The 21,551-nt window shown below is 42.5% G+C and overlaps 1 protein-coding gene across 2 annotated transcripts in view; it reads right to left on the bottom strand.

Annotated features, from left to right (window-relative positions):
* Positions 1-1,272: 1,272 nt before the first annotated feature.
* Positions 1,273-21,551, bottom strand: part of KIF4A (kinesin family member 4A) — a 127,992-nt gene continuing 107,713 nt past the window's right edge. For both annotated transcript variants that reach the window (XM_085006759.1, XM_003360353.5), the window contains exons 21-31: positions 21,029-21,184; positions 20,808-20,908; positions 15,271-15,400; positions 13,702-13,872; positions 13,203-13,310; positions 12,142-12,219; positions 11,687-11,785; positions 10,974-11,156; positions 4,467-4,583; positions 2,315-2,437; positions 1,273-2,039 (exon numbers count right to left, since the gene is read on the bottom strand). In XM_085006759.1, coding sequence (XP_084862885.1) covers positions 1,836-2,039; positions 2,315-2,437; positions 4,467-4,583; positions 10,974-11,156; positions 11,687-11,785; positions 12,142-12,219; positions 13,203-13,310; positions 13,702-13,872; positions 15,271-15,400; positions 20,808-20,908; positions 21,029-21,184 — 1,470 coding nt within the window. In that variant the 3' untranslated portion in view covers positions 1,273-1,835. The remainder of the gene's footprint in view (positions 2,040-2,314; positions 2,438-4,466; positions 4,584-10,973; positions 11,157-11,686; positions 11,786-12,141; positions 12,220-13,202; positions 13,311-13,701; positions 13,873-15,270; positions 15,401-20,807; positions 20,909-21,028; positions 21,185-21,551) is intronic.

Here is a 21,551-nt window from a genome sequence, read left to right as displayed (position 1 = left end):
CCAGCACATTGTAGAGTCGGCTTAGCACTAGAGCACAGGGCTCTGGGTGGGCCAGGGACTGGGGGCTGGCTTGACTGATCTTCTCTCTCTACCTTTTGCCTGATGAAGCCTGGAGTCTAGCGAAGTGTTGGTGGGAAAGGATGCCTTCTCTAGGGATAAGCTCGGCTACCCCTCCCCCCAAACGCACTGGATTTGGAACAGCAAGAAGGAAGACTGGCTCTCTTATGCCAAGAGCTGGCCCCCCTCCTTCTCTGCCTTCCCATTGTATCCAGGGGCTCTAGTTGGCAATGGCAAAGGCTCCCTTGCTCCCTCCGCATTAAAATGCAAAGAGAAGCTGGGCTGCTTGCTGGCAGGAGGCCAGTGAGGGCTGCCGGGTCACTGAATCCTGCAGGCTTCGCTCTAGGCAGGTTGTCCTTTGGTTTCTTTTGCTCAGACTCTGTTGGACTCTGGAGGAGTCTTAGCTTTCGTGTGCTGAATTCTGGGGGGAAGCTTTGGGAGCTTTTTTGGGGGTGGGGGCTGGGATTCGGAATGGATGTGGATATGAAGCTCAGGGCTTGTGAGCTCCCCAGAAGGCTGCAGGGCCAGGGCTGGCTCCCTCTTCACCTTAAGCAGAGATGGAGAACCCAGGTGCAGAGTGAGGAGTAAGCTATGCACATACCCTTCCTCTTTCCTCTCAGAGGAGAAAGCAGGCAGCCAGTGCTGTGCTGGCTGGGGACTGGGCAGCAGTATGCTCCTATGCCCAGGTGATGCCAAATCAGGCCGCAAGGCATTAGGAATAGACACTGCTGCCATTCTAGAGTCACACAAGAGGCTGTGGTGTCAGATCTGGATTCAAGTCCTAGCTGTATTATTCAGTAACTCTGTGACTTTAGTGAAATGACTTAACCTCTGTTTCCTCATCTGCAAAATAAGGGCACTTATTCACCTTGAACATTTTTGGTGGGGAGCAAGTAAAACTGTGGCAAACACACGGAGATACTTAGTAAATACAGCTCCTTTCTCCTGAATGTGGAGACCAGACTGGGCAGGCTCCACAGTGAAGGTTAGGCCACTGGCCTTGCTAGCATTATTCTGATTTCCTGAGGTAAGAGAGCAACATGAAGACACACGACTTGGTGCTGCATACTCCCCTCAGGGACAGAGGGCTACTAAAAGGCAGTGAGGCTTGGGTACTTGCACTGACTCTCGTGAATAGCGTTTCCAGGGGCCAAGGAACACAAGTTAGAATTATATTTCTCTCTCTAGCACAGAAGAATCTTTCCAAACAGCAGATGGACTAAGATTTATTTATTTACTTAACATTAACATTTAAAAAGACTTCATTTACCTCAGCAACATGAGAGACAACTGAAGGTAGAATCCAGAGAAGTCAGGACAGGAAAGATCCCAACCTCATTCCAGAGGTGGGGTGAAGGATCTGCCAGGCCACCAACCTAGGCCAGGCTCTGCCATTAAGCTGAGACAACCTAGAGATAAGATAGCCTTGGCCTGGTCCCCATTGGGAGATAGCTCTAACTGCTCATGAATAAGAAAGAACTAGATTGTACTGAGGACTGTTTCCTGATGAGTCACCAGGAAGGTCAGCTGGTTCTCTCTTCAGCAGGTAGCTCAGCACCCTTCTGGAGAGGAGAGTAGTAGTCTGGGGCTGGGGTGGGGAGGGCGGAGATTGAGTTGCCAGCATCCAACAAATGTTCTCTCTCTCTCTCAGTAACATGCCATTCCTTTGTCAACAGCAAGAAACCTGAAATCAAGAGGAGTCATTAGAAAACCCCTTCCGGCTGCAACCGGAAAGCCTCTCCCAAGCCAGACGGGGGGCAGAGATGATGAGTCCAACTTCAGTGGGCCTCTTCTTCAATGGGGGAGCAGCCAGAGAAGAAGCTGGTATTGCTGGCCAGAGCTCGTTTCTTTTTCTTCCCTGGAGCTTTATTTTCTTGGGATTCTGTTGCTATGTGTTTCGACTCTGGGAGGCCAAGGTAGGAGGCAGCTGAAGCCGTCTTCTTTAATAGCACCTGCTCTGCATCACACATCTCTTTCAGGATCTAGGAAGGGCACAGACAGCTATGACTAGATCTGAGGTAGAGACAGAGGCTCAGCACAGCCTAGCTCCTACAAATGCTTAGCATACTCCCCGTGGTACGAGGTGACCCTCAAGACTGCTCTGTTGAGAAAATCAGACTCTAGCCTCTGCCCGATTCCCAGTTCCCAGCAAGCTGACTGTACCTTTACCTCCTTTTCTCTTACAGCTCTCTATCAGCGCTAATGCAGAGATGGAAGCTAATACATTTGTAAACATCTGCCTTCTTAGCCCACTTACCTTGCTGTTGGGAGTGGCACAGACAGGGTTAAAGAAGGCCAATCCTGGAGTCACCTCTGTGGGATCCTCCAGTTTGAAGGAGCCTTCAGAATCCTGAGTCCGCTCGACAGTGCCCAAGCTCTCCTGAGAAGCCAGCAGATGGGCATATTAGAAAGTCAGTTTCTGGAGTTGCAAAATCAGTCTGCTCCCCTTCAACCAGTGACGTAGAGCTCTGAGGGCCTCATCAGTCAGTCTAAGCAAGTCTTAGGGTGACCCTGCTCAGGGAGGTCATAATGCTCAATGGCAGCATCTGAAGCCAAATGGCTGGGTAGCAGAGTGGCACCATTTCAAGCAAGGCGGAGCCTTGGTCACTTCTTTGATTAATTTTCTTCCATCTATAATCTGCACTATCCTTTTTAGCATTTCCACAGGGTGTTGCCTGTATTAGTCTTCCTTTCAGAGAAGGAAGCTGAGGCCAAGAGAGAGAAGTTGCTTAGGTAACAAGGCGACTCTGTGGTAGAGTTTAGATTAGAATTATAGCCTGTTGTCATGGAAACTGAACTGGATTAAGAGTCAGGAAGCCTGAGGTCTAATCTTGGCCACCATGACCAGCTGTATAAACGAGTTACAAGTTTATCTCTGGGCCTTAGTTTCCTTCTCTGTAAAATGGAAGTATTTGTACTAGATCAGTGGTTTTACAACTGAAATTCTAAGAGGAAACTCAATATCTAATCAAGCAAAGAGCAAGCTGCTTTGGTTGGCATGGGGTCTGAGTTGGGCCACACTCCTCTGCCCAGAAGCACTTCTCTGGAGCCACTACAGGACTCTAGAACCCCAACTGAGAAAACCACGGGGATAGAGAACCCTTAAGATCCTTCTAGGGAGTCCCCTTGTGATGTGGTGGGTTAAGGATCCAGCGTTATCACTGCAGCAGCCTGGGTTGCTGCTGCTGTGGTGCGGGTTTGATTCCTGGCCCGGGAACTTCCCCATGCTATGGGTGCGGCCAAAAAAAAAAGGCCCTTCTACAATGCTACATCTATAGTTCTTAGCCTGACCTCTAACTTGTCACTTCAGTCCTCTAATGACTACCTATCTTAGAAATCTTTTTAATAGAAGACCCAGGGAAAAGCTGCTCCCATGTAGATGTTCGAGAAATGCATAGTGAACTAGTCTTGCTAGAATTACTGTGTCTCCCACAGAGAGCAGCAGGAATGAGCTTTTGCTGTGGGCAGAGCTAGGCATAAGTCAAGTTTGGGGATCTGATCTGCCTGGTGCTGCCCTTCTCAGTACACATTTTGTTTCCCCTAGTTTGCTATTTTTGGGAGCAATATAAGGAGGACAACAACAGTTAACTTGGCTCCTAACAGTGACTATCAGAAAGACCAAGTTCCTGTGGGTCTTTTCCTAGAGCCTTGGAATAGCTGGTTCCCATGGCAAAGGTCTAAGTAACTAATGTGTCAAGATGTCAGAAGGATTAACTTCCTTCCTGGAAGCTGCTACCTCAGCACGTGGTCCTTACAGTTTCAGCTAAGCCTCTGGACTAGTTTGATCCTGCATGGTTATACGCCTGTAAATGCTTGTTTTCCTATTCCTTGTTCTTGCCCTAGAAACTACAAAATTTTACAGCCAAGGCTGGGGGTGGGGAGATGCACATCTGGGAATCTTCTGGCAAAGGCTGTGGTTTCTTTTTTTCTTTTCTTTTTTTTTTTTTTTTTGTCTTTTGTCCTTTCAGGGCCGCACTCATGGCATATGGAGGTTCCTAGGCTAGGAGTCAAATTGGAGCTACAGCCGCCAGCCTACACCACAGCCACAGCAATGCCAGATCTGAGCCACGTCTGCAACCTACACCACAGCTCAAGGCAATGCCAGATCCTTAACGCACTGAGTGAGGCCAGGGATCAAACCCGCAACCTCATGGTTCCTCGTCGGATTTGTTAACAACTGTGCCATGACGGGAACTTCCAAGGCTGTGGTTTTTGAAGGGGTTGTGTGGACAGGTTGGCAGCAAGGAAGAAGGACTGAGAAGCGAAATGTCTTTTTCTGTTTGCAAAGGGAAAAAGGCTAGCAAGAACTGTGTAGGAGACTCCAGGTTTCAGGAAGGAAGGTAGAAGAAAAAGGCAGAAACTGGTGGAAGATCTGAAGGAATGGTGAAGGGTGAGAGCCCCGACCCTACCTTGTCTTGCTGACGGTTCCTACACTTTGTGGGGTCACAGCTGCAGTGCATGCCACAGTCCGACTTTTGTCTCCTGCACCCACACTGCTTGTTCCCACACCAGCCCTTGCACGAACACTGCAAAACAGGTTTGTAGAAAGATACATTACTGAAAAGTCTGAAGTATCTTCCCTTCACTTGCAAGCCATTCTAGATAAAATGGAAAGTACCATGAACTTTACTAAGTGTCTGTCTCCTCAGTCCTCTCTTTTTTAGTGAAACAATGATCACCAAGAACCACCATAGGTTTTGTTTTGTTTTTTTCTTTTTAGGGCTGCACTCGCAGCATATGGAGGTTCCCAGGCTGGGGGTCTAATCAGAGCTACAGCTGCCGGGCTACACCACAGCCACAGCAACGTGGGATCCAAGCCGCATCTGCGATCTAGACCACAGCTCATGGCAACGCCGGATCCTTAACCCACTGAGCGAGGCCAGGGATCGAACCTGCAACCTCACGGTTCCCAGTTGGATTTGTTTCCGCTGCACCATGATGGGAACTCCCACCATAGATTTTTTTAAGAACAAGTAATGCCAGACTTTGGGGATAGTATAACTTGAAAGACAGACTGCAGTGATACCTTAACAATACAGGGCAACTGACAAAGATTCTCATGATGAATTTATGGCCAAAGTGAAGAACTGTGAGCTGGATGGTAGTGGAGTTAGGCATATTTAAGGACTGAGTATAGTTGCTCAGTATCTTTAGATCTACCCAAGCTGTACTTTCATCCAACTCACATTTTGACAATTTGTCTAGCATCGGCCTGGGCTTTGTCCCCTGCAGTTTAATCATTCAACATTTTAATAAATCACTGATGATATGAAATAAGATTATTTAATTTGTATAGCACTTTACAGTTTTCTGAGTACTTTCATATATAGAAATTCAAAACCTCATTTGAATCTCATAACCAGTCTATGAGGTAGGCATATTTATCAGCTGTAACAACGACGCAAAGCTGGAAGGATGACTAATATGTAGGATAACAGAACTGCAATTCAAAATATTTTGACAGGCTGGAATTATGGGCTGAAAGTGGACAGAAAAGCTATAATGGAATAAATGTAAACCTGGCATTTAGGTTCCCCCAAAATCAGCCATATAAATATAAGGTGGGGGATATCTGGCTTAAGAGTAGTTTGTGCAAAAAGGGCCTAGGGATTTGAGGTATCTAGCAAGCAACAGTGTGAAATGGCTGTCAAAAAGCAAGTCTGTCAGGCAGAAATCTGGAGTTCAGAAATCACGGGAGCAATGGGGTCAGTCAGACACCATTTGAAATAATGTGTCCTATTTTAGGACGCCATTAATTTTTTGGCATATAAAAAGTATAGACAATAAAACCCACTCATGTCCCCAACTACCCCTTGATGAGTCAAAGACAGATATAACTGAAGCCTCCTGTCTACCCATTCACCTCCCTCCCTCCCAGAGGCAGTGTCTTGGGATTAGGTGCATATTATTCCCATATACTTTTTTTTTTTAACCACATATGAGTTTTTATTAAAAAATATAAGAAATTATCTTACACACTTTTAAACTTTACATATAAATGGTTTTTTGTTTTTTAGGGTTGTACCCGCAGCATGTGGAGGTTTCCAGGCTAGGGGTCCAATTGGAACCGTAGCCGCCGGTCTATGCCACAGCTGCAGCAATGTGGGATTTAAGCTGCGTCTGCAATCTATACTACAGCTCACGGCAACACCAGATCCTTAACCCACTGAGTGAGGCCAGGGATCAAACCCACGTCCTCATGGATGCTAGTTGGGTTCCCTAACCGCTGAGCCACGACGGGAACGACCATAAATGGTATCTTATTATCCGTTGATGCATGGAGCTCCTGCTCCATTCATTTTCACTCTGTGAACATGCCACCATTCATCCATACTCCTCACAGTGCCATGTTCACATTTACCCACGAGGCTGCAGTAGTAATAGCTGACATTAATGTGTGCCAGGCACTGTTACAAGTGCTTTTCATGTATTAAGCCCATTTCGTCAATAAGTAGGTCTCCTTACACACACATTCAGGAGTTCGCTAGTATGTTTAATAGAGGGCATTAAACAAAAAAGGGGTGAGTGATCTGCATTATAGGAAGTGATGTTATAAGAGAAACGGTGGAAGAAAGTGGGAGAGTTTGGCTTGGAACAAACATAGGTGGCAGAGCTCACAGAATGGATTAGTCAGAAGAGACCTCAGCCTGATTTGATGTTATAAAGCCCCTCTCTAATATTCCTGGTCTTATTATCCAAAGCTCTATTTATCCTGAGATGATAAGAGTTTCTATATAACTTCTGACCTCAGGACCCAAATCTGCTATCTGGAATGACATGGAATCAGTTTAATCCCATTTTTACAGCGTAGATGTTCAAACTCAGCACCATTTTCACTCCCCAGTCCCGCTCTGTCCAAGTCCTCTTAAAGCTAAATATACCTAGCTCCCTTAATGATTCACCACATGACATGGTTTCCAAGAATCCTCACCACCTTGGCTATGCACCAACTTGTCCAAGTTCATTTTTAATTGTGACATCCAGAAGTGAGGAGAACTTTCTAAATGTGGTGTGACCACTGTGAAGTAGACTGAAACAAACACCTCCCTTGTTATGAACTCAATAGTTCTGTTAGTGAATCCTAGAATCACAGTAGCTTTTTTTCCCTTTGTCATATCTTTGTGATTCATACTGCATTTACAGTTAAATTCAAGTCCTCAAGTCTCTTTCATATGCCAACCATCACCATTGTTCTGTAGTTGTGAAGGTAAAAGAAACCATTATGACATGTTTTTTCCTGAGAATAATATATATTACTTTACAAAACCTGAAAATCAAAACCATGATTTTTAATATTTAACAGTTGTACATAGTATTTCATCATGTAGAAATGTCAATTTACTTAAAACCAGTCCTCTAATGTTAGATATTAAGATTGTTTTGAAAGAAATTGTGTGCTGTAATAAATCATGTTACAGCAAACATACTGGTACATAAGTACAATCCACATCTTACCAAGATTGATTGACAAGGCCCTTGGCATCTGGCCCTGACTACCCCTCTGACCTGACTGTGTACTACACTCTCCTATTTCTCAATATCCTCCAGCCACACTGGCCTTTTCAGTTGCTCCTTGATAAGCCAAGCTCGCTTCTGACCTGAGGCCTTTGCATTTACTATTTGTTTTTCTTGAAATGTTCTGAATTTTTCCTGATTTGCTCCCTCACTTTGTTCAGATCTCAGCTTGAGATCTCCTCCTCAAAGAGGCCTCTCCCACACATTCTTCTAAAGTACCCTCTTCCTATGCCATCATTCTCTACGACTTGACTATATATTCTTCTTATCTCTTACCATCATCTAAAATTATTTCATTTGTTTTTTTTTTTTCTGGTCACTGTATCTATAAGAATGTCTTCAGTTTCATGAGGCCAAGGATCTTAGTCTTGGTTTATTGTATCCTCAGCACCTAGAAACAGTGCTTGATCCACAATTTGTTGCTCAAAAAAGTTTGTAAATTTTTTTCCATACTGATGACCACTTCTTTAGTATAAATACCTACATGTATAATTACTGGGCCAAAGGATAAAAACATTTTAAGGCTTTTCATATGTATTTTCAAGTTGCTTTCCAGAAAGGTAGACCAATTTACATTCCTAATAGCAACAGACAGGAATACCCATCTTAGTCACCCTTGCCAACATTAGACATGAAAGCAAAAACAAAAACTTTGCTTCTTTGAATAAGAGCAAAAGATAGAGTTCTATGACATGTCCTAGAGATATCTCACCAGGGTGACAGTGATCCATTGATTGCAATGGACTGGGTATAGTTCTCTGAGAATTTACACATTTATTGATGTGCTTCAAAAACACTCTATTACCTTGTCTATGTGTCTTTAGTTTATCTACAGGGATAAGAGAATGATAGTGGTATCTGGAGAGCTGTAACAAAGAACAATTAGACTTGTACATAGCCGAGACTCATTGGGATGTTTTATAGGACAGCATACTTTTAGCTCAACCAAGAACAACTTTCTAATAGCTATCTGGAATACAATGGGCTGCCCTGTAAGACTGTGAACTTCCCCCTACTGGATTACTTGTTTTCAAGAAACCAGAGGCTAAACACCTGGTAGTGGTATTATAGAACACTCATGACTTACTTACATGACAGATGTAGTCACGTGAATGCCATATGCTCTAGCCATAAATTCATCCTATTTTCTCTCACACCAGAATGCAGATCAGAATATAAGGGAGGGAGCAGGATCTTGCCACAGACATAATCTTAAATATCAGGTATGTGGAATGTATATGTGTGTGTGTGTGTATACATATGTGTGTATCACAACTGCTAGCAACTCCCCAGTATGTCCCAACACCATTGTTGAGAACCACTATAATAGAGATTCTTTATATAGAGTGGGAAGTAGAGATGAAAGACCTCTGGGGTTCCTTTAAGCCAGTGGTTCTCAACCCCTGGCTGCACATAAGGAATTTCTGGGGAGCTTTTCAAAACAGGTGCACCAGGTCCCACCTCAGACTAATTAAATCAGAATATCTGGAGGTGGGGTCCCAGGCTCCATGTGTTTAAAAGCTCCCTTGGAGATTCTAATGTGCAATGAGGATTAAGAATTTTTAATTCTTTTTCTCTTTCTTTTCTTTCTTTCCTTCCTTTCTTTTTTTTGGCTGTCCCGCGTCAAATGGAGTTCCCAGGCCAGGGATCAGGCCCTAGCCACAGTTTTGGCAATGCCAGATCCTTAACCCACTGTGCTGGGTTTGGGGATTGAACATGTATCCCAGGGTTCCAGAGATGCTGCTGATCCCACTGCGCCACAGTGGGGACTCCTACAGTCCATAATTCTTTTAGTATTGATTTTAGTTTTACATTATATCTCAGAATGATAAGATCTGGTGAAAATTGTAACATAAAGAATACCAGACTGGGAATTAGGACACTTGAGCTCTAGTCTTATATTTACTAGACAACTGCTCCCTCTTTTCTGCCAAAGGGGACAAATGACAATATTTGTAAACATGCTATGGTGTTTTTTTCTTTTATCTTTTTAGGGCTGCATCCGTGGCATATGGAGGTTCCTGGCATATAGGGGTCCAATTGGGGCTGTAGCCATGGGCCTATGCCACAGCCACAGAAACATGGGATCCGAGCCATGTCTGCGACATACATCACAGCTCACAGCAACGCTGGATCCTTAACCCACCGAGCAGGGATAGAACCCGCATCCTCATGGAAATTAGTCGGGTTCATTAATCGCTGAGCCATGATTGCAACTCCTCTGTGTGTATTTCTTACCTCTGCTTCCTATTTTTGGCTGACCTTTTCATCGACATTCAGCTCATGCTTTCTACTTCAACCACAGTAGAGAGTCCATAAATGTTTGTTGTGTAAATGAATGAGAGTCAGTCCATCTCCCTGAGATGAATATGCTGAGGTTCTATAATGTGCTCCTATTTCTTTGCCTTGTTTTCCCCATTAGATTATAAGCTCTCTGAAGGTAAGGATGAGCCATTAGTCCCACTAAGAGCACATGGTATGCTGCATTCCTGATGACTATCCAAATGCTTTAATGCCACTGTGACTATCTCTTTCTCATGACTTGCTTCTCTCTGGTGTTGTGGCTTTACAAGGCTCAGTTCCCCATGTAGTGCACTATCAGCTAATAAAATCAAGTAACTTTCCAAGAATCCAGCTAGGGTATTTTGTGAGTTGTTCTCTTTAAGTAGAATGTGGCTGCAGGGCACAGTTGGGGTAGTGGTGAACTGTAGTGCCGGGAAAGTTAATGTTTGAACATAAAACATCTAAGTTTGATCATTATGTAGGACTATCATTACGTAAGTAAATAAAGCATCCTTCAAAGTCAGATTGTTCCTAACTAGCCTTAACTTGGTATGTTCGATCTTAAAGTTCCCACTCAGCTTCTGGTCTGCAATTTTTACTGATGACCATGAGGTGGTAGAAACAAATCAGACGTGGAGTCAGAATATTTGGTTTCAAGTCCTGACTGTCATTTGGTTTAATGACCTTGGGCAAGGTTATTTCCCTTCCATGGGTCTCAGACCCATCTGTAAAATACAAATAATAAACAACACCTCACTGGAATTTTTTGTGACAATGAAAAGAAGTAACATATATGAGAATAGTTTACAAACTGTAAAGTGCTATAAAAATGTGAAGGATTATTATGACCACACTGGAACCAGTTTCAATGAAATGGTATAGAGCGCTACTACCTGTTTAGACTGGTAAGAACCTGAAAACATTTAGAGAGCCCTCATATACTTGAGCCCTCTCAAGTAGCCCCATGTTCTACACAGAGCTAGCCTCACAAGCACCCTTCAGTGGAGCCAATAACTCCAAATGGGATAGAAGGACTGAGGTACAGGTCTGGGGCTGGCATATTCCCATTGGCAGTGAAGACTAATGACTAGAACCCCTGAAAGAGAGCTGCCTCCTACCCCTTGGACGTTCTTCTTGGACATCTTAACTAATGTTGTTGGCTTCCATTCCTCATCATCCTCATTGCCACCATCACTATCACTGTCCTCAGGCTCATTCACAGAATATTCTGAACTATATTTTAGATCTTCAATGTCCATGCTTTGCTCCAGGAACTTTTCTTTAAAACGGGAAGGCTTGGGCTAAGAAAAAAAGTTTGGAATGATTATTTAACAATAAAAACAACAACAACAACAATACTTATAGCTGTTGCCAGCCATATTCTTAGAGCAGAGATTTCAGACCCCCTCAAATATACCCCATTGGCTTTACCAATCAGAGGAAATTCTGCTTTAGCCCTTGGCTTGACTGAGTCTTTGACGGGGAGAGAAAGTGAAGGGACAGAGGCTGAGCAATCTGAGGGAGGAAGGAAGGACTTATGAGATAAGTATCTTTGGAAGCATGGCTAATACCACTCTTTTCTCATGCTCCTCTTCTTCCTCCTCCTCAGCTGTGTTACATAACGCCTGTACATGGCCCAAAGTCAGCCTTCTAGGTAGGGAGAATGCCTATTTTCCTCAAGATTGTACTGCAGTTTTATCCGGGACTCCAAGGAAAATTGAGGTGCTGGAATTTGGGAATTTTAACTCTCAACCTCTTCTAAAAGGCAGTTTTAGCACACTCACCCCAAACCTTGGCTATAAGAAGCTATCACAGGCACTGAGCAGTTTACCTTAGGTGGGATATACTCGAAAGAAGAGTCTGGAGATAGAACGGTATCCTTAGGGAGATGAGATTTCTGTTTGCTGGCTACTTGGAGGAGGTTCAGTTTCTATTTGAAAAGAAGAGACAAAGTGTACATTGCAGGGCAGCTTCTGAGAGTGTTCATGGCTAAAACATAAAGATTCCTAAATTAGCATAATTTTAAGCCATAGTAAAGTGAGGCAGGGTAAGAGTAAAATAGGTTGAAGGATTCCCACTTTATAAGTTCAGCATTAGATTCAGAAAGGAGCAAAGTTAAAAAAATGTGTTTATACCATTTGAAATGCACTTGACTATATCACAAGGAAATTAGATGTAGACCTCATAAAATCAGGCTGTCTTTATACTTGGGGTTGTTCCCAAGAGCAGGCCTCAGTTATAATAAGATCGCCCAGGAATTATTAAATGGTTGAGAAGCTGTACTACCTGCTTCATGATTTCGTTCTCTCGGAGAAGCTGCTGATTTTGCTCACACACTTCCCGCATTTTCTCAAGTTCTTCGTCCTATTTCCAGATAGTGCAGTGATAGGTGGGGTTATTTTGGGCACTACATGCGGGTTACCAAACAACTCACAGAGATGAAAACATCCTACTGCCAAGTTGCTGGCAGCAGATGGTTTTTGCACAGCAGGCATTGGCACCCAGAAAAATGCTTGATCCTCACCAATTCCTAGGTGTCCTGAATGCTACCTCTATTCCAATGCTCCCAAGCAGCCATGACTGAACTCATAGGAGCCATGGGCTCTGCCTTACACGCCTTCCTCATTATGTTCTATTTTCTAGTCTTATATCCTCTTATTCACATCAGGATGCTAATAAAGAAACCCACCCAGAGAGTCAACTGCTTCTTTGAAGTCTACAGATGTTTTTGTCCACCCTTCTCAACACTGACTAGGCAGATTTTTGCTACACTAATAAGCCTGATTAAACTTCCTGGCACTTAAGAGAATTAGATTCATGCATATGACCTTAACAAGTTTGGTTATGTTTTGATGGGAGGTGCCAAGGAAACCTTGAAACTGGTAGTTCAGGAAAAAGATTCTAAGTTGGATAAAAGAGTGCTCCAACATGCTACTAAAGGGTGTGGTGTTCCCAGCCTCTGGAAGAAAGGCAGACCCCAGGCATTTTACAAATAGGTCAGGCCTCAACTCAGAACAGGCATAGAAGAGACAGCTAAATGCCCGAGATGACTTAACTTTCTCAACTCTTCAGAGCTCAGGGTTGAGGCAAAGAACCAGGAGGTCTCAAAGTCTGGTGTGGAGTAGGTACTGTCATTTCTGTACCAAAACAGAGGTTATTCTATGTGTGGCTACATCCTAAACGCCCCTAAACGGATCAAATAAGGCTAACAAGACAACAGAGGCTACCATTATAAACCTTCTTTCCAGTAGGTAATTACTGTTTGCTGCAAGTACAAGGGTCGAAATCAGACAGGATTCGCAGGCCTGGAGACCCCATCTCTGGAAACCTTTGCCTCATCTCCATACCTGACACTTTAGGGTGCTCAGTAGCTGTTGTTCCTTTTCGCTGACTGACTCCTCTAGCTGCTTCTCTGTCATTTGGCTTTGTTGCAGCTGGCTGAGGAGGTACAGCACCTAGGGAAAGATACAACCCAATGGTACCAAAGGAATAAGAGGAAAAAGGAATTCTGGTTTAGTTCAATCCAGTGATTTGTGATTTGTGATTTCAAATTGTTCTCTTTTGTTCTCATGGCTTGAAATAATAAGCACAACCATAAAGTTATCAGCATGTTCATCTTGGTATTAAAGCTGGAGGCTAAAAGCCATTGTCACCAGCATTTGTAAACTTAGATAAGTAATGTTTCTCTGTTTCTGGTTTCCTATTTGCAATAATTGGAAAAGACTACATGACCTTTTGAAGGAAACCTCATACCCTCTATTATTATTATTATTTCTATTTTTAAACTAACAACAAAAAGCAATGCTAGGTTGTTCCTCAGTATAGCTTTTTGGCTTGCCAGTTTACCTTCTCTTGGTGCTTCTGCTCCACTCTCACCAGTTCTGCCTGTAACTCTGCCTCTATCTCAGCAAAATGATTTCGTTCCTCAAACAACATCTTCTGCATGTCAGCACAGCTGGCCTTGTTCTGTTTCAGACTGCTTTCAAGCTTGCTGACCTGTATTTTGGAGGAGACCAGCTGGAAGGGATAAAAGATCAGTTTATTTGGAGAATGGCCACATCTTTCCATTCACTAGGCGGGAAAATGGCAGCTTTCTTGAAACAGACTGAGAAAAGTTCCTCCATGTCCAAGTCCATTCTTATTTTTTCAGGTCATATGGATTCTACCATTGAATAGTAACAACACTACCTAAGCCAAGAGCCCAGATATCTGTTGAGATAGATACCTTAGAGCTAGAAGACCGCTAAGGTCATTTTTAATCTCTTGCTCTAACTCAAAGCAAGAATAAATGCAAACAGTGTATAACAACTCCAAATTCTGATATTTAAGAAGTTCTTCTTTAATTTTAAAGAGGAATCTATAGGACACACCCTTACAGCTATTATGTCCCATTTTAGAATGTCTGCATTCACATGTTGGAACTTGTAGACACATTAGCTGAGACTGTAGCTCTGGCTTTTCAGGCTAGATTGATATCCTATGCTGGCCTAGTTTTATTTTATTTTTAAAAATTTTTTATTTTTTGTCTTTTTTTGCCATTTCTTGGGCTGCTCCTGCGGCATATGGAGGTTCCCAGGCTAGGGGTCGAATCGGAGCTGTAGCTGCCAGCCTACACCAGAGCCACAGCAACGCAGGATCCGAGCCGTGTCTGCAACCCACACCACAGCTCACAGCAACACTGGATCATCAACCCACTGAGCGAGGCCAGGGATCAAACCCGCAACCTCATGGTTCCTAGTCGGATTTGTTAACCACTGCGCCACGACGGGAACTCCTGGCCTAGTTTGATATTGTCTACTCTTCCAGATGGTGAATATCATATATACCAGTGTTCACAAGTCTAATCAGGATTTCCTTAGTATGATAAATCTGCTAACCCAACACAAAAATGTACAAAGGACAGCATTGCTCAGACTTGTAGAGTCAGAGTTTATATGCTTGCTTGAAGTGAAAATGCCTCAATCACCAGAGGTGATAAATTTTAATTCCTCTTGTGACAATGGAAGATGATACATTAAGGTCAGTAAAGATTTTGTTTTCTAGATTATGTACCTTAAGCTTTTTGAATATAATACATCTCATAGGTATTTTAAAAAGTAGTACAGTATAACATTTTACATTTGACCAGTGGTCTACTATGGCATCCTGATCTTTTCATAATAACAGCGAATATTTATTGAGCACCTGCTATATGCCAGGCATGAGTATCAACTTGCAAGTCATGTATTTTTCTAAGTGACTGGCCTGTACTTGTTCACACAAACCTTTACCCATAAAACTGTTTTTCTAATGTTAGTGTCATTGTGGTATCTACCACGATCAGTGGCAATAATACTACAACGGTATTCTAGGCTAACGTCTTATTTCACCCACCAAGCCAGACTCCTAATCACTGACATAAAGAGAGATGTTTACCTCTCCAATTAAATATTTCAGGGCACACTTGGCTTCCAGAATGGTAGCAATATTCTCCCAGCGGTGTTTTGGCCTATCTTCACTTTCTGCGTCTAGCAGCTTCTGTTGTAGGTCGGCAATCTGAGCACTCCTTCAGGGAAAGAAACAGTACACCTTACTGCTAGTAGCCTCAACATCAAGGAGAGGGGAAGAGCTCTGAGGAGAAGCTTCAAATGTTTTGTGGACAGAGGTATTAGCTAAACATCATTTAATAATGATTGAGTCATTTGGTTAGGATTTTATACATTATCTCAAATTCTTTAAAAAGGCACTCTAGGAGTTCCCGTCGTGGCTCAGCGGAAACGAATCCGACTAGGAACCATGAGGTTGCAGGTTCGATCCCTGGCCTTGCTCAGTGGGTTAAGGATCCAGCGTTGCTGTGAGCTGTGCAGACATGGCTTGGATCTGGTGTTGTTGTGGCTCTGGTGTAGGCCAGTGGCTACACCTCCAATTAGACCCCTGGCCTGGGAATCTCCATATGCCGCGGGTGCGGCCCTCGAAAAGAGACCAAAAAAAAAAAAAAAAAAAAAAAGGCACTCTAAGGCTATTCTAATGGTTTTGTTTTTATTAAATATTGGTTGAAATAAGTGGGTCATAGAGTGGGACTTGGAAAAATTTGTTTCAGTAAGCGTTTTTTTTTTTTTTTGGTCTTTTTGCCTTTTCTAGGGCCGCTTCCATCGGCATATGGAGGTTCCCAGGCTAGGGATCGAATCGGAGCTGTGGCCACTGGCCTATGCCACAGCCACAGCAACGAGGGATCTGAGCTGTGTCTGTGACCTACACCACAGCTCACGGCAACGCCGGATCCCTAACCCATTGAGCGAGGCCAGGGATGGAACCCGCAACCTCATGGTTCCTAGTCAGATTTGTTAACCACTGTGCCATGACGGGAACTCCTCAGTAAGGTTTTTGTTATAGTGCCTTGACTATAATGTGACTTCCTCTTGAGGCCTTAGAAGCTTGAACTGTGACATGATGCCTCACCTAGGACAAGATTCCGGTTAGAGACCTAGAGGAGGAAAAAAAGTTCAAAAGAACAAACAGACAGGAGTTCCCGTTGTGGCTCAGTGGCTAACGAATCTGACTAGGAACCATGAGGTTGAGGGTTCGATCCCTGGCCTTGCTTAGTGGGTTAAGGATCTTGCATTGCCGTGAACGGTGGTGTAGGTCGCCGACTCGGCTCAGATCTGGCGTTGCTGTGGCTGTGCCGTAGGCTGGCAGCTGTAGCTCTGATTTGACCCCTAGCCTGGGAACCTCCATATGCTGTGAGTGCAGCCCTAGAAAAATGCAAAAAAAGATAAAAAAAAAAAAAAAAAAGGACAGATGCTCTTTGCTGGAATCGAACACCAAACTGATACCTATGGCTGGTGCTGTGAGAGCTTATCTTAAGTACCTGCCACAGGATTGAGAAGTTTCAAAGAAGGCTAGATACCATGATCCTGGTTAAGCTTCCAGTTACTTTATGATCAAGTATGGGCTGAGATCAAGGCCCACATAATATTTCAGTTTCATTAATAGTCTCTTTCTCAAATTTGCTAGGTGCCCAATGAGGGGGAGCACACTGGCAGGTGTGTAACATACAGTGTTATATAAGGTACTATAAGGAAGATGGGTACCAAAATAATCTAAGATAGCTGTTCTTATATTTTTGTGTCTTGGGACATCTTTACACTCTTTCTTTTCTTTTTCTTTTGGTCTCTTGTCCTTTTAGGGCCGCACCCGCAGCATATGGAGGTTCCCAGGCTAGGGGTCTAACTGGAGCTGTTGCTGCTGGCCTACAAAACAGCCACAGCAATGCCAGATCTGAGCCGAGTCTGTGACCTATACCACAGCTCACAGCAACGCTGGATCCTTAACTCACTGAGCAAGGCTAGGGATTGAACCTTCAACCTCATGGTTCCTAGTCGGATTCGTTTCTGTTGAGCCATGACAGAAACTTCCACCTTTACACTTTTAAAATTATTGAGGACCACTAAGAAATTCTGCTCATATGTTATACTCATAGATATTTATAGTATTAGAAAGTAGAAATGAGAAAAATATTTATTAATTCACTTAAAGTTACAAGAATCCATTACACATTAATATATTTTATGAAAAACAACATTTTCCAAAATAAAAAATAATTTAGTGATAATAGTGGGCTTGCTTTACATTTTTACAAATCTCAGTAATGACTGACTTAGTCGAAGATAGCTGGATTCTCGCATCTCCCTCTGCATTCTGTGTGCTGTGATGTGTTCTGATTATGTATGTAAAGGTAATCTGGTCGCACATGGATATGTAGTTAGACAAGGGAGGAGCATTTTAATAATCTTTTCAGATACCTGTGGATATTCTTCTTTGAGACCACACCAAAACTCAACAAGTTCCTTAAAAGTTAGTTGAAACATGGTTATGTGCAATCTGAATGGATCTTTTACTCATACATGATCCTGTAACATGTCATTTGGAAAACACTGAGTCATGTAGAGCCCTCAAATGTGCACAAACTTCATTACACAATATAAAAAAGATCACAATTGTTAATATCACTACTGGTCTCATTAGAAAAGTTATGAAAAACTGTCAAGTTTACAGTGGAAGATACACATTTTCCAAAACTCTGATTTTCACTTGAAAGTTCAAATTTTATCTCTGGTGACAAATACCGTCAGTTGTTTTCCTTGAAGCGACAGGCTCACTCTGTTCATTTTTGAGAAAATGTCTGCCAAGTACCCAAGTCTGAATAACCACAGTTTGTCTGTCACTCGTCCTTTCAAGTAAAAATGATGTTCTGTGAAAAGAGGCCCTTTGATCTCACACCTCAAACATCACACAAGTGCTTTTCCTCGAGACGAACATCATTCTTTGGCAATAGCACAAGTGCTTTATGTGCTCTTCTCGTTCCATCACACAGAATATTAAAAAGATCTGAACTCAAGGGTTGAGATTTAATAAAAATTAACAATTTTTACTGCTTTTTCAAAGCCATTCTTAAGTAAGACTGATTTTAAAAAAAACAACCTGAGAATGTGTGGTGAAGTATTTAATGACCGCTAGTACAGGATGGTGCCACTGCTTTGATTCACACTAACGTGCCAGCAGTTTCGTCCACTGCTGCTTTTGTACTGTCATGGCAAATGTCAATGTGGTAAAAACAACAAATAATGTCTTAATATTATTATAAAAATAGTTTGATCACTTAGACTCCCTAAAAGGGTCTCAGAGACCTCCAGGAATTTGTAGACCACACTTTGAGAAGCCTGGCCTAATATACAGTCCTTTGCTTCAACAACCTTATAATCTGCCTAGATTGACAAGACTAATACATTTAAAACAATTAATAAAATCAAGGTAACATATATCATTTGTACTTCATGACTGAGTAGTGTAAGTTTTGAAGGAGTTTAGAGAAAAGGAAAATTAGTGAGGGATGAAGAGTCAGGGAAGGCTTCTTGGAAGAGGTGGATCAGAACAGTTCAGAATTATTATCTATCAAATGCCTTTCCCTGTCTTCTCTGACAATTCATGACCCTTAGCTATTTCAAAATTTAGTTTAAGTCTCATCAACTTTAGGGAAATTCCCTTGATTAAACTCATGTCTAATTTTCCTCTACTTGGCACTTGCCCTATATTTAAATAATCATTTACTAATGCACAGAGGTGTGCAGGTAAATGTTTAACAAACAGCACCTAAAAATACCAGAACTGATTTGTAGCTTTTGCTAGTTTCTTTAGTGTAAATACTCTTACCATAAGCTATCGATGGTTTACAACATTCCTGAAATTTTAGCAAATAATTCCGACACACCACTGTGAGTCATTATATCGCTTCCTCTTGAGAACAAGGATGATGCCATCTATTCTTTCTATATATCCCCACTGTATCCAGTGCAGCACAAAGCAGAAACTCAAATGTGGAGAGACTTAAAGATGTGTCCGAAGATAAACAGCTAGTGTGTGTTGCTAAAAACCAATTAAATGATCTCCAAGGTCTTCTTGGCAACAGAATTCTATTATCCTAAGACACTATAAACTATCTAGCAAAGTTCTATTCCTTCTAGATTTCATAGATACTTAAAAGATAATAATAGTGATTAAGGAGCATTCACCAGAGTTCCCGTCGTGGTGCAGCAGAAATGAATCCAGCTAGGAACCATGAGGTTGTGGGTCCCATCCCTGGCCTTGCTCAGTGGGTTAAGGATCCACTGTTGCCATGAGCTGTGGTGTAGGTTGAAGATGTGCCTCGGATCTTACGTTGCTGTGGCTGTGGTGTAGGCCGGCAGCTGTAGCTCTGGTTAGACCCCTAGCCTGGGAACCTCCATATGACGTGGGTGTGGTCCTAAAAAGACAAAAAAACCCCAAAACCAAACAAACCAAAAAAAAAAAAGCATTCACCAGGGCCTCCCCTTTTTTTGCCACACCTGTAGCATGTGTAAGTTCCTGGGCCAGCGTCTGAACCCAAGCCACAATAGCGACTGGAATTGCTGAGCCACAGAGGAACTCCACTGAGAACTTCTAATATGTCAAGTGCTGTTATGTACTTACATACTAATCTTATTTAATGCTCATGAGAACTTTTCTTGTACATTTTATCTATCTTGGTGATGATCTCCAAAGTTTTCCTCTTCCGAGGGTATTGATCTTCTGGTATCATTTCTTGGGTTTCTTTAAAGTTTCACTTTTAGTCAGTTCTTGTGGTATATCATAAAGAGCATAGGCTTTGGAATTAGATAAACTGGGTTTCAAATTCTGTATATAACTTTTATTTTATTTTTTTCTTTTTAGGGCCCCACCTACGGCATATGGAAGTTAGCCTAGGGTCGAATCGGAGCTATAGCTGCCCACCTATGCCACAGTCACAGTGATGCAGAATCTGAGCCCGGTCTGCAACCTACACCATAGCTCATGGCAATGCCGGATCCTTAACCCACTGAGTGAGGTCAGGGATCAAACCCATATCCTCTTGGATATTAGTTGGGTTTTTTACCACTGAGCCACAATGGAAACTCCAATTTTATTCTTTTAGGGCTGTACCTCTGGCATATGGAAGTTCCTGGGCTGAGAGTCAAATTGGAGCTGCAGCTGCCTGCCTATGCCACAGCCACAGCAACCCCAGATCTGAGTCATATCTCCAAACTGTACCTCAGCTTGTGGCAATGCCGGATCCTTAACCCACTAAGCAAGGCCAGGGATCAAACCCGCATCCTCATGGACACTATGCAGGGTTCTTAACCCTCTGAGCCACAATAGGAACGCCAAGATCTTTGAACTTTAGTTTTGATCTCTAAAGAGAGAAGAATGATACCTCATAAGGTACACCTTATAGGGAGAGACTGAATGAGAAAATATATGTAACATGTCTAGTGAAGCATACAGTTAAAAAAAATCATTACTTTCTTGTTTCTCTGACATCACAAAGCTTTTAAAAATCAAGCTTTTGAATCACTGATTGATAGGTTCTATTTTGATTCAGGGCATAAATTTTTATTACGCCTTAGAGATAGTCCTATTACCTGAGTTCCATTTCAGTCTCTAGGCTTTCAATCTGCTTTGTAATGGAATCTTCTGACTCAGTAACTTGACCACGCAGTTCAGCAAGTGAGAACGTACGCCTCTGTAAAGAATAGTGAAAATGAGGTTGAAGTACTAAAAGGAAAGTAATTCTCTAAAGTAGTGAGGGGATTCTAGGGAGTGCAGTCTGATCACTGGTAACATATTTCCATAGGGCACTTACCCGAAGTTTAGGAGGTGGATTTTCCCCAGATTCCATTTTTTCTTTGAGTTGAGCCAGATCCTGAGCCAGGATCTTTCTGTCTTCGAGAAGGTCATTCAGGTGGCGTTTGGCTTCCTCAGTACTGACCATAACTTCAATTTCATTTCCAAGCCAACTCTAGAAGATAAATCAGTGATGTTGGGTTAGGGATGAGGAATCTCTGGGCCCACAGGCTAGATTCAGCTCCAGATTTAATTTTATTTGGACCAGAGCCCAAGTAACTAGAGGTGAGTTTTCCACTTGTGCCTATCCGAAAAGGTCACAAGAAAGTGGCTTTCTGCAGAAAATCTTTCCCCAGATATCCTAGCATTTCTACGTACTCTGTCTTTACCTTCCTTCCCCATTTTCTCCTTAACCTTTGTCCTTAACAAGTCGTAATGTAAAACAAATATATTTTGATTATCTGTTCTATTTAATAAATAGATAACCATTATTAATCTTTAAAATAGATGAATGGATTTTTTTTTTTTGTCTTTTTGCCATT

The sequence above is a fragment of the Sus scrofa genome, chromosome X (genome assembly GCF_054392235.1).
Source record: "Sus scrofa isolate SSC_HxYL_T2T_F1_AM1 chromosome X, Sscrofa_HxYL_maternal_Yorkshire_Landrace_v2.0, whole genome shotgun sequence".
In the NCBI taxonomy this organism is placed as follows: domain Eukaryota; kingdom Metazoa; phylum Chordata; class Mammalia; order Artiodactyla; family Suidae; genus Sus; species Sus scrofa.
This window is presented reverse-complemented; position numbering and strand designations above follow the sequence as displayed.